Source organism: Coregonus lavaretus (genome assembly GCF_964263955.1).
Source record: "Coregonus lavaretus genome assembly, chromosome: 6".
NCBI classification, from domain to species: domain Eukaryota; kingdom Metazoa; phylum Chordata; class Actinopteri; order Salmoniformes; family Salmonidae; genus Coregonus; species Coregonus lavaretus.
The window spans coordinates 5267127-5279941 of NC_139993.1; the positions used below are offsets into that span (position 1 = coordinate 5267127).

The 12815-nt window shown below is 44.1% G+C and overlaps 1 protein-coding gene across 3 annotated transcripts in view; it reads right to left on the minus strand.

The window, feature by feature from the left end:
• The window catches only part of rptor (regulatory associated protein of MTOR, complex 1), a 190617-nt gene that overhangs the window by 2919 nt on the left and 174883 nt on the right, over positions 1–12815 (minus strand). For all 3 annotated transcript variants that reach the window (XM_084163751.1, XM_084163749.1, XM_084163750.1), the window contains 4 exons: positions 4657–4763; positions 2873–3000; positions 548–634; positions 204–320 (listed from right to left, as the gene is read on the minus strand). In XM_084163751.1, coding sequence (XP_084019877.1) covers positions 204–320; positions 548–634; positions 2873–3000; positions 4657–4763 — 439 coding nt within the window. The remainder of the gene's footprint in view (positions 1–203; positions 321–547; positions 635–2872; positions 3001–4656; positions 4764–12815) is intronic.

Below are 12815 nucleotides of genomic sequence, written 5' to 3' on the forward strand. Positions count from 1 at the left end.
TCGTCAGACCGTCCCCCACCTTACACCCGTTAATACATGACATATAGTATTGACCACATTTAATTCCTAAAAAGTGAGTTTTGACCATAGAGTTTGACAGAGGGCTAAAACGGGTTAAATCCATCTAGTCCTCTATCTAACCTCCATGGTTTAGACCAATTATAAAGGCCCTTCCTGTGTTGTGCCGTGACCTGTGAACTCACCAGGCGAACAGGTTGGCCTGTGGATGGATGTCCAGCGCTGTTAACCCCTTCACCGTCTGCAGCACGTTCACAGAGTCAGGCGACCGCAGCTCGAAGAACCGCACGTCTCCATCAACACTGGGGAGGAGGATGAAGGAGTACAAACAGTACATGACCTGTCATCACATCCATTTAGATCTACAATAAGTAGGGTGCTGGTCTTGGACTGGGCCAAAGAGACAGCAAGAGAACTAGAGTGTGAGAGAGTGGAAAATAGTAGTATGACCATATTTGGGCACCCGAATATGTCACAGAAATAATCCATCAATCAATCAACCATTCAATCAATCACCAATGAGCACTACCTGACACTAATGATTTTGCCATCCGTCTGCTTCTGTAAGTGGGCCTTGACCACCCAGGACGAGTGTTCCCGGTACGTCATCACACGACTGTGGAAACAGAGGAAAAGCATCATCAACTTTACTCCACCTACAACCATGTTGTTGTTCACAGGAGAGACAGAGGAAGATGCGAAAAGTATATGCAGTGTGGGTGGATGGACTCCCACACAGTGTAAAGGTGACCGACGTGTGAGAATTTAAAGCAGTGTCATTGTGTTGAATGGAGTCTATGTTATCAATCAATCAATCAAATGTATTTCTAAAGCCCTTTTTACATCAGCAGATGTCACAAAGTACTATACAGATACCCAGCCTAAAACCCCAAACAGTAAGCAAGGCTGCAGTGTGTGTATATGGCCACTGGGTGTCGCCCTAAGTACATGGTATAATCACTATAGGACAGCCCCTCTCCATGGTAACAGCATCCTTGAGTGACTGAGGCACTGTGATTGAAGATTGAGGAAGAAGTTGCCCCTAACCACAGATCTAGGATTTAGATGACCTAACCTCAAATCCTAGCTTTAAGAAGTAGAAAACAAATCTGACCCTGGGCCAGCAGTAAGTAGCAATCAGAAAGCGAAAGTGAGGACCAAAACCTATCCCTGTTCCCTTCGCAAAAATAGTTGTGTAAGAGTGTGCATGAGTGTGTGTTTGCCTATGTGTGTATGCGATGCGTGTGTTTGCTTAGCCCTCTACTGGTTTTAAAGGAGAGCCAGGAAGACCACATAGGGAAAGTGTTCTACAGTCTCAGTGCCTGAGGGGAAGCTCTTAAATTAGCATTAGTTAAAGATTTATGGGACATTTTATGGCTTAATTGCTCTGTTTTCTCTTTGGGGGGGAACTAAAATAATGTTTGGCTGTGGGGGGGAAGCATTTGATGACGCACACGACCGTGTGGACACAAGATGCGGCAGGAGAGCTGGGAGCTGCACAGGTGAGAATACAGCAAAAATCACTTCATGAACAACTCATCAATTAAATTATGTACAGTGATATGAGTCATCAAATAAACAGCCAGTTTATTAAGTACACCGGGGTGTTCACGAAAATGGATCGCTCCTACAGACAGTGAGTAACGTGGCCGTGGCTTGCTATATAAAGCAGGCAGATAGGCACTGAGGCATTCAGATACTGGTCGATTGAATGTTAGAATGGGCAAAACGAGTGACCTAAGCGACTTTGAGCGTGGTATGATCATCGGTGCCAGTATCTCAGAACGGCCGCCCTCCTGGGTTTTTCCACACACGACAGTGTCTAGGGTTTACTGACAATGGTGCGACAAACAAAAAACATCCAGTCAGTGGCAGTCCTGTGGGCGAAAACAGCTTATTGATTAGAGGGGTCGAAGGAGAATGACAAGAATCGTGCACGCTAACAGGCGGGCCACAAACAGACAAATAATGGGGCAGTACAACAGTGGTGTGCAGAACGGCATCTCGGAACGCACAACTCGTCGATCCTTGTCACGGAAGGGCTATTGGAGCAGACGACCACACCGGATTCTACTCCCATCAGCTAAAAACAAGAAGAAACGGCTCCAGTGGGCATGTGATCACCAACACTGGACAATTGAGGAGCGGAAAAACATTGCCTCGAACATGACAGCGAGTTCAGTTTACTTGAGTGGCCTGCACAGTCCCTAGATCTCAACCCAATAGAGCATCTTTGGGATGAGATGGAACGGGCTGTTCGCAGCATGAATGTACCGCTGTCAAATCTGCAGCAACTGCAAGATGCCATCGCGTCAGCGTGGACCAACATCCCTGTGAAGCGTTTCCAACACCTTGGAGAATGCCCCGAAGAATTTAGGTTGTTTGGAGGCAAAGGGTAGTCTGACCCGGTACTAGATTCGTGAACCGAATATACTGTCCGGCAAGTGTAGAAAAAACTAATCAACAGCTTTACATATTTGTCTTTGCTCAAACGATTTTACATTGTGTAATATGATAATTAAGGGGATTAAAAAAGCACTCTTGCATAAAATATATCTGATGAGAGCTTCATTAAACATTAAGACACACAGCTTCTCTCTGTGGTACTGGGAATAAGAAACCTTATGATTTAGTCATGAATCAGGAAGATTAGTAGCCCATTCACATTTACCTCACAAGTCACATTTTAGACAGAATAATGTGATGAGGTACATGTGCGTGTAGGGATGATTCTCACCGTTGAAGTCTTATGAAAGCGTGTAGTCAAGGTGTGGAGGCACCATTAAAAGTGTGTGTCTGCGTTTGTGTGAGCGTACGAGCGTGTGTGCATGTATGTGCGCGTTAGACCACTCACCACTCGTTGGCGCCCATCCTTCTGTCATAGACGCGGACCGAGCCGTCGCCGAGCCCCGCCGCGATGAGAGACCGCTGTGAGTCACATGATAGGCTAGTCACACAGCTGTCTGCCCCCGTTGGGATGTCCTGGTAGACACACACACACACACACAATTAGTTAAAGCAATATGGGAAAAAATTAACGTAATTACATAGTCGTTGCCGTGACATAACAAATGTTGTGGTTGTCACGGTGCCCATTAAACATTGAGTAACTGGCTAACAACTCAATCAATCACGTCTACAGCTGACTGATGGAGAATGTGTCTGGCCTTTGCCGTCAATACAGCCCGGGGCAGGGCTCGAATACTTCACATACTACTGTCTGTCAAATAAAGGGTTAACAGGTTGAATGGAAATACAACTGATAATGTTGCACCAGGTGCTGAATACCAGAATGCATGCAGTGCCTTCAGAAAGTATTCATACCCCTGGACTTGTTCCAAATTTTGTTATGTTACAGCATGAATTCAAAATGGATTAAATACCTATTCTATTCTCACCCATCTAGACACCATACCCCAAAATAACAAAGTAAAAACAATTTTTTAGGAATTGTAGCTACTTTATTGAAAATTAAATACAGAAATATCTCATTTACATAAGTATTCACACCCCTGAGTCAATACATGTTAGAATCACTTTTGGCAGCGATTACAGCGGAGAGTCTTTCTGGGTGAGTCTCTAAGAGCTTTGGACACCTGGATTGTACAATATATGCATATATTTAGCAATTTTACCTTAGTGCCTTATCGCAAACAGGATGCATGTTTTGGAATTCTGTATTCTGTACAGGCTTCCTTCTTTTCACTCTGTCATTTAGGTTAGTATTGTGGAGTAACTACAATGTTGTTGATCCATCCTCAGTTTTCTCCTATCACAGTCATTAAACTCTAACTGTTTTAGTCACCATTGGCCTCATGGTGAAATCCCTGAGCGGTTTCCTTCCTCTCCAGCAACTGCGTTAGGAAAGACGCCTGTATCTTTGTAATGACTGGGTGTATTGATACACCATCCAAAGTGTAATTAATAATTTCACCATACTCAAAGGGATATTCAATGTCAGCTTTTTTTTTACCTATCTACCAATAGGTGCCCTTCTTTGCGAGGCATTGGAAAACCTCCCTGGTCTTTGTGGTTGAATCTTTGTTTGAAATTCACTGCTCGACTGTGTGGGGTACAGAGATGAGGTAGTCATTCAAAAATCATGTTAAATACTATTATTGCATACATAGTCCATGCAACTTATTATGTGACTTGTTGAGCACATTTTTACTCCTGAACTTATTTAGGTTTGCCATAACAGAGGGGTTAAATATTTATTGACTCAAGACATTTCAACTTTAGATTTTTTATTAATTTGTAAAAAAAATCTAAAAACATAATTCCACTTTGACATCGTGTTATTTTGTGTAGGTCAGTGACACAAAATCTCAATTGAATCAATTTTTAATTCAGGCTGTAACACAACAAAATGTGGAAAAACTCTAGGGGTGTGAATACTTTCTGAAGGCACTGTAAACCGATATGCAAGAAAGAGGGGGAAAGTATCCACAGTTCCACAGATTGTCATTATGCCCAATGGACCTATTGGACCTATTGGTCAAAACAATAACTTGTAGAAGGGATTTGAGATTCGTCACCTGATAAATAATGGATGTGCAGAGGCAACTGTGACATTTCAAAACATTGTCATTGATAAAGAGGTTAGGGAGCATGATCAGTGTGTGCGTTTCTCTTTACCTGGACCTTCATCTCCCTCTCCGTGTCCCAGATCCTGATGACCCTCACGTCTCCAGACGTCATCAGCAGCCCCGTCTCCTGCTCCCAGTCCACCACCATGCCTGCACCTAAGAGAGGACATTGGTTAGTAACACACACAAAGATACAACGGAACACACACAGGCGGAAACACCATTGACAAAGACCCAGCTGTCAATGTCTGGGACTCGGACACGATCTACCAGCTGAGCACAGGTTCTGCTGTTCAGACACATACTCAGACTGAAGGCCTGGCGGATGTAAACAGGAAACACACCATCTGAGTCAACTGTGGGTCAAATGAAAGGTCACTGTCTGACACCAGCCATCAGGATATCACTAATATCTATCCAACCCTAAGGGTAGGGGGCTATATACATGTGGAATTTGGGACGGTTGCAAACCCTGTGACCAGTGGTGTAGTGGTCCCTGGAGAAGTGGGTATACTCTCAGTATTCACCTTTTTTTTTTTTAAGTAGTCCAGAAAAAAGCCCTGTTTTAGAAACAGTGACATGTAAGACTATGATTTAGTTTACCCAAAAATATGTAATTTCTACTTGCACACTATTATAAAATGATCATGACTTGATTAGGAGCAGTTTGTAGTTACTACTGGTCACAAGAGCAGCCTGGATGAATGTAAAATGTATTTATCATGAGGCAAACAGGAAATGGTGTTTCGATTATTTTTTGCACATTTATTTAAATAAAATACTTCAAATCTGAAGGTGACAATGCATCCTTGTTCATATTGCTATATGCTTTGTTTTGAACATGTTCATTTACCGGTAAATCATTCAACAAAATATGTTACAACAATATTTAGTTAACAATTAACAAAAATATATGCATTAACAACACATCAACAGTGATATACTCTCTCAACCCAGCACTGGGTTTCTGACCTTTGCTCATACTACAGTATATTCCAGACAAATTTGCTTTCTGCAGGAGCTTTCACACTGCACTGTCTAGAACGCACCGAAGAGGCAGCACGATGGCTCTTCAACCAGGTCCTTGTATATTTTCTAGGATCAAACTTGGAAGTTGGTGGGCCGTTGATATTAATCATCATCAAGTTTGATATGTTTGAGATCAGAAGGACAGCCCTCTTGTCTGAGCTTATATTGTTCATAAGGCTAAAATTCCTCTCACACTCTGCTGTACCGACAGGGAATGTTTTCATACAGTTCATAAGTGGTTTTAGGTCCTTGGGCTCACTACTGGGCTCTTCCAGTAGGTCCCGCATCCCATTCAGTGCTTGGTCTGTGCACAAGTTAAATCGCTTGCACAGTCGCTTAACTTGTTCTTCACCATGGCGGATGCTGGGCTTTGATGGCCACTTACTCTGATCAAGGATGCTGAGGTCCATGATGGTCTCATCTTCAAAAGACAAGCGTTTCTCCAGATTGTTCACAAGGCTTTGTAAGAACTGGCCTGGATTGATAGACTTCAGCTTTGCATTTGTTTTCAGGGCTATAGACCGATACTCCCCAGTCTGTTTTGCTTCTAAAGCCTCACTATATTTCTCACCTGGACTCTCTTTGAATGACTGGATCACTCTGATTGAGCGTTTCAGCAGATGCTCTGCTCTGAGGAGCGTTATAGAACGAGACTGAAGCTCCTGTGACAGGAGACTTAGTTCATGGAGAGTGTCGTACATGAGGCCAAGGTCACAAATGAATTCTGGACTTTGAACACGGTCTAACAAACCTCTGTACATCTGCCTCTCTTTGGTGGACCTCATCTCATCACTGCAAGCATTTTTAAAGTGCTGCACAAGAGCTCCCAGGGATGTCCAAACAGCACGAACAGTCCGAAAGCTACTGGCCACCCAGCGTACATCCAAGATTCTGCCAATGCGAAGAAGTTGTGAGCCTACTTCAGCTGCTGCATTAACAAGTTCACGTTCATTTTTGTTTGACACACTATACAGAGAGTATAGCTTCTGGATAAAAGTTTTAAAGTGATTGACAGAGTTTACCTCATCAACTGCATCTGACACAGCAAGTTCAAGTCTATGGTTCATGCAGTGCCATACAAAAAGCTTTGGGAATCTCAAAGTCAGTCTGGTTGCTACTCCTGACTTCTTTCCTAGCATGACACTGGCTCCATCAGATACAAATGTTACCCAGTTTTCATGAAGCCACTCTTCTGTAAAGCCAGCATTAGTTAAACAGGTGAGTAACGCCTGTAATATGCCATCTGCTCTCTGATTTTCCAGTTCAACAAGTTCCAGGAATATGAACTCAGGGCTTTCTTCTTGAATTGATGCTTTAATAGAAACTGTCATGACAGCTTTGTGACTTAAAGAAGATGCCTCGTCAATTAGGACAGCTAACTTACTGGATGATGCTATAATGCTACTGATGATTTTGCTCTGCATCTCACTAGCAACATGTTGTATTATTTGTGTTGCACTGTAACGTGAATGAAGTATTGAGCCCATTTTTACACCATTCAGTTCCTGCAGCTCAATGAGGCTCTCATGGTCAGAAAAGGGTCGGTTCTTTTTGGCCAGATGGTAGGCTGTTCGAAACACAGCTTCAGTTTCCTTCATGTAGGACTCAGTCATAGTCTCCACTGCATTCTCAATGGCAGCTTCTTTCTGTTGCTCTGCCACCTTCACAGCCTGAGTGTGGGCCTTGGACAACGCATGTTTCCTCACCTTATTTCTCAAGATTGACAAACTTGTTGTTCTACTTCCCTGGCCAGACACTTGAATTTCAAAGTTCATCCATTCTCTTGAGAGCGATACACCTTGTCCTTGCTCCTTGTCGATCCCAATGGAGTTCACACTGCTACAGACCAGACATCCTGCGAAGCATAAACAAACAATGTAACTACTCCTGTATCCACAGCTGTACGTGTGCATGGTCCTTTACACACACACACACACACACACACACACACACACACAAAGTTATCTGTGCCCACTGTTTCAGAAGTTACCCAAACTAGCAATCTACCTAAACTTACCCAATTTTTTGTTTTTGGATCCCAACCAGGGGTTCTTGGATTTGAAGTCTTCTGTTTGTTTAGCACTCCACAGGTCTGGCCAGTCATTATTGATGTCTACAGACAACAACAAAACTAATTATGCATCTCCCTGTCTCTCTCTCTCTCACACACTTACACACACACACACACACACACACACACTACTGTGATCACAATAGTCATCAGCAAGACATGGGTCCCCCTCTTTACATTAACAATCTGCATAACCAAGTGGAAATATTTTCAGCAAGTGAAGCTGAAGCATACAGGAGATTAGTGAGTGAAATACTTGGGAGAGTTTATTTAACAAAAAAACAACAAATTTAACACAAAATGTTATATAACAGTAGCATTGTAAAAAACAAACATGGATACAGACAAAATAAATAGAAGGGCAATAAAATAAATAACATCACACAGAAATTCAAAATGAGGCTTAATCTGTCAAAATCACCTTTTGTTACAGTGTGAGGCTTCACTTTTCAATAAACTGGAGATGCAATTTACTGCCTGTGTGTTCTGACCTGGTGGTGGTAGACTGGATCCTTCTCTATGCTCACACTGACTTGCCTGGCTAGCTCCCGGTTGAGAGCTGCCAGGGCTGCTGGTTTTAGGGGTGGGGTCTGCCTGGGCCTGATCTGGGCCTGATTTGTGCCTCTTTACAAAAAAGTCTGCAATATCTCCCTTCCTTTTCATGGTTACCTGTCCCTATACAAAATAAGACAGCCTGATTAGACCTCAATATTGTTTTAGGCTGAATCTTAAACTATTTGTCCCCATTCTTGTGTTTTAACTTACTTAAAAATCAACTACCAGCTTAGCTACTATGCAATTAAACTAGATCATATAGGTTAGTTAGGGCTAAGTAACTTGGCTAATGTTATAATTTAGGGCTTAGTAACTTGGCTAACGTTATAATTTAGACCTTTACAATAATAAACAAGCTTCATAAACATTGAGATAATCAGTTTCATCAGTCTGGTATGAAATTCTTATGAACTGGGTTGATTAAACACTTACTGAAAACCAACAATGCCCCGGTTTCCCCACATTATCCCAATCTACGTAGCTAGCTTCATAACGTTAGCCGACTCGCACTAACTATTGGCGGCAACATCTCTTCTCCTCTAAATGTGCAGTCACTGGCAATTTGCCAGTAGTTTAAAATAATGATTCATTTGGAAACCACCTTAAAACTTACCTCAGAATGATGTCTTCCATCAACTGGGGTGGCACACCGCCGCTTGTGTCCTTTCTTCATCCGTTGTTTGGTCTGCTGCCGTTATCGTAGTCAAGTGGCACCGGCACCTGAGTTTTTTTTTTTTTTTTTTTCACTGGCACCTGAGGTATTAGCGATATTTTCCTCGGCATGACCCGCCCTACTCTGCCTCTGATTGGCTCATCAGTCCTCATGCCTAAAGTTAACCAATCTAATCAGTGAAAGCAGCGAGTACCAGCCAATTAGAGGCAGAGGAGGGTGGGTCATGGCTTCACTATCCCCGAGGAAGAAAATAGGCAATCTGACTCACAGATATTACTGAATGATGCGCATCAGGGGGGATTTAGAAGTGGGTATACGCAATGCTGACTGAAAAATAAGTAGGTATACGCCGTATACCAGCGTATACCCTGGACTACACCTCTGCCTGTGACTCACAACAGGCTGAGGTTAAAAGACCAACTCCTCTACCAGATGTTACTACTGGCAGGCAGCACTGACAGGGTGTCACACCCAGAGAGAGAGAGAGAGAAGCCGTCAGCACCTCCATATGCTGCTACTGAGAGAGGGAGTCACAGAGCTAAGCTGTGGTCGCGTCTCAACCGTACTTGATAAGCCGCTCTGTGACACCTGACAGAGGCCCGGGGGCGTAGCCTAACCTTGACGGACAGGTGAAGACTGGCAGAGGGACACTGTTTCCCAGAGTGTTGTACCTGTGCTGTGTGATAGACAGGTGTGGAGAGGAACAGGGGATAACTCTGAAAGCAGCTATGGGCTTTGCAACATACACACTGTAAACACACACACTTTCTCTCTCTAAGTGAATCGCACACTGCTTCTCTTCCTACTTTTCCTCCACCTACATATCATGATCTCCTTCCTCTTCCCCATTATCATAATCATCAACAATCCCAACCCTGTTCTATCTGTCTGGTCCAAATCCCTCACAGCCCTGTTCCAAAGCCCCAGTGTGGCTAGCTCTGGCGTCACAGCTACGCGGGCTGTTGGCTAGCTCAGGCTCACATGCAGACGCGTGGGGGGGAACACTTCACAGAGTGTACTCAGCCACCCACAGAGCTGGGACACTCACACGCACATCTGTGATTCCCCCATTACATACACGCGTGCGCACACACACACAAACAACACAAGCGCACTCACGCGTGCACACACAAACACAGAACAACTGGCCCCATTCAGAGACCTGAGAATGAGGGAGAAGAGGAGGCATTCCTTTGAAGTCTGGAGCTCTGCGTTAGTGAGAAATTCCCATCTCTGGTTGATGAGGAGAGAGGGAGAGGAAGGGAGTGCAGCAGAGAAAACCTAATCTTGCTTATTCTTACTTTAACTATTCCAGGCAGATAGTACTAAAGTCAATGCTTACAAGCAGGGGTTGGAAACCCCAAACATTTCCAATCGTTTCGTTCTGAACAGAAGCACAATTTTTTCAGCTCCATTCCACTGTTCTGATCAGCATTATAAAGTTCTGAGCCGGTTCAAACCAGAAGAAAGTACCGGTTTATATATACTGAACAAAAATATAAACGCAACATGTAAAGTGTTGGTCCCATGTTTCATGAGCTGATATAAAAGATCCCAGAAATCTTCCATAAGCACCAAAAGCGTATTTCTATCAAATATTAAAATAATGGTTATGTTCCTGAACACTAGAGATCACATTCGTTCCCGGTTATGTTTCCGTTCCTCAAAAAACATAATTATTTCCAGTTTTCGTTCCCTATTTTTTGTTCCCTGAACCGGTTCCAACCCCTGCTTACAAGTCAACACACTGACTGAACCCAATGCCAGGACAATAAGAGAACAAAACGCCCTTCAAGTCCACCCCATTTCTCTTTCTTTCGCTCTCTCTTTCTTTCCTTTCATCTTTTTCCTATTTCCACTCACTCCATCACCTCTTTTTGCTTCACTCCCTCAATACAGTTCATTCCTAACCAACTCCAATCCAAAGAAAATCTCAGGCATTGAAAGATTTTCCATGCTTTAGGTCACATCAGGGTCAATGCATTGAGTTCTTACACCAACTCTATATGCTGCTAGTCAACTTCCCTAAAATGAGAGAATCAATCTGAGTTCCCTATGGCAGCCTAACCAGTGAGGCAGGGATCTTAGGAGTCCACACAGAAATCAATACCGACATTATGTATGGAGATGCGTGACTGAGGGAGTGTATATGAGGGAGTGCAGCCTAGGCATTTCTGCCTCATCACAATCTGATTCTCAGGGTTCTCGTTATACACAGGGGAATACCTCCTCGAATATATACCCTGCCTCTCTCTCTCTTTCGCTCTACCTCTCTCCCTCATTCTCACACTATCTATCCCTCTCTCCCTCCATCTCAAATTCCCTCCTAACTGGAGGCCCATTGTTCTCCTTAATAATGACTACAAAGGCGGCTAATGATTTAGTCAGCATTAGCATACTGTACAATGGATTGGATATTCGGGGCTGCCTGTGCGTGGGTGTTGCTGTGGCGTATAGGGGCTGGCTGCTAGCGCAATGAGGTTAGCGCTATATCTAGTATTCGCATAAGCTAGCGTTAGCGGTCTCCAGTGGCTAAGATAGCCACATTCCACTACTCATTCTGCCCCTGCCTCTCTTCCCTAATCCCCTTCTCTCTATAGCTCTCCTTATATATCCCTCTGTGTCACTTTATATTTCCATCACACATTCTTTCTCTCTAGAGGAGACTAGCACTGCCTCTGCATTCTCATTCCACACCATTATTACCTGTTGATGGATTGGCTCTCACACACCGCAGTTTATTAAAGACTGCGCGCTGACTTTACCCTTCCCTCTCCCCTCCTCTCTCTCTTTTCTTCCCTTCATTGCGTTTGCTTAGAAAGTGTCCTCCAGGACCCAGGTGACGGAATTAACTAGGACTACGCTGCACCCCTTTAGCATATAATTGATGATGAGGGTGTCACTATGGATGGGGTTGATTTGATGGACACTGACACCGGTAGTTTTACGAAGCTTTTGGTGCTAGGCTAGTTGACCTGTGAGCTGACGAGAGACATAAAGCAAAAGAGTGGAGCGGTGCCTGTATTTAACCTGTATTGCAGACTAAGGGAGTCTGAGTATTACAACAGTGATCCAAAGTCGCTGAGCCATCTGAGCCTTCTCTCTTATTCAGTCTCTGTCCCTCTCTGTCTGTTCCTCTCCTAGTCCCTCTCTGCCCCCCACTCTGTTCCTCGCTCTCCACGTATCCTTTTGTGCTCTTGTATCTCCCAGCCAATACCTCCCAGAGGCCTTTTTAACAAGCCTCCAGCCATCCAGTGTATGTGGAGTAGGACACACATCTCCCCCCCCCCAGCCAAACAGCCCCAGGACTGCCCTACTTTCACTCAAACTTCCCTAGTCTAGTCAGAAAAAAGAAAATAAATGAAAAACTTCCTCAAGCTGCTGCAGGAGAAAAACGGAGAGAGAGTTGGGGGGCGTGATAGACGAGAGAGAATGAGAGAGGGGGGAGAGCGCAAGCCGTTACAAACGACATCTGCATGAGAACTTAATTAGGTCTGCGCTCTGTCTGTGTGGACGGTAAGTCGATGTGCGTCTCCCTCTCCGAATGCTAAACAAACACTAATGATAACTCCATAGGGTGTAATGAGGGCTGAGAGGGAGACGGAGCCTCGCGCTGCGCTGCTCCACAACAAATAAACACCCAAACAGGCAGGCAGGCTCTCCCTCTCTCATATCTCTCTCACTTTCCTCCTCTCTGTCAATCCCTCACTTTCTCTCCTCTCTTTCTCTCTACCCTTTCCTCCTTCCCTATCTCTGTATTATCTTCTCTCCGACACACGTTGCATGCTAATTCAGCTGCAGAGGAAAAACCCAAGTCTGGATGAAGATAGTTAAGGCCCCCTGCTTGGCTGTGGAGGGAACTAATCATGGCTACTCTAGA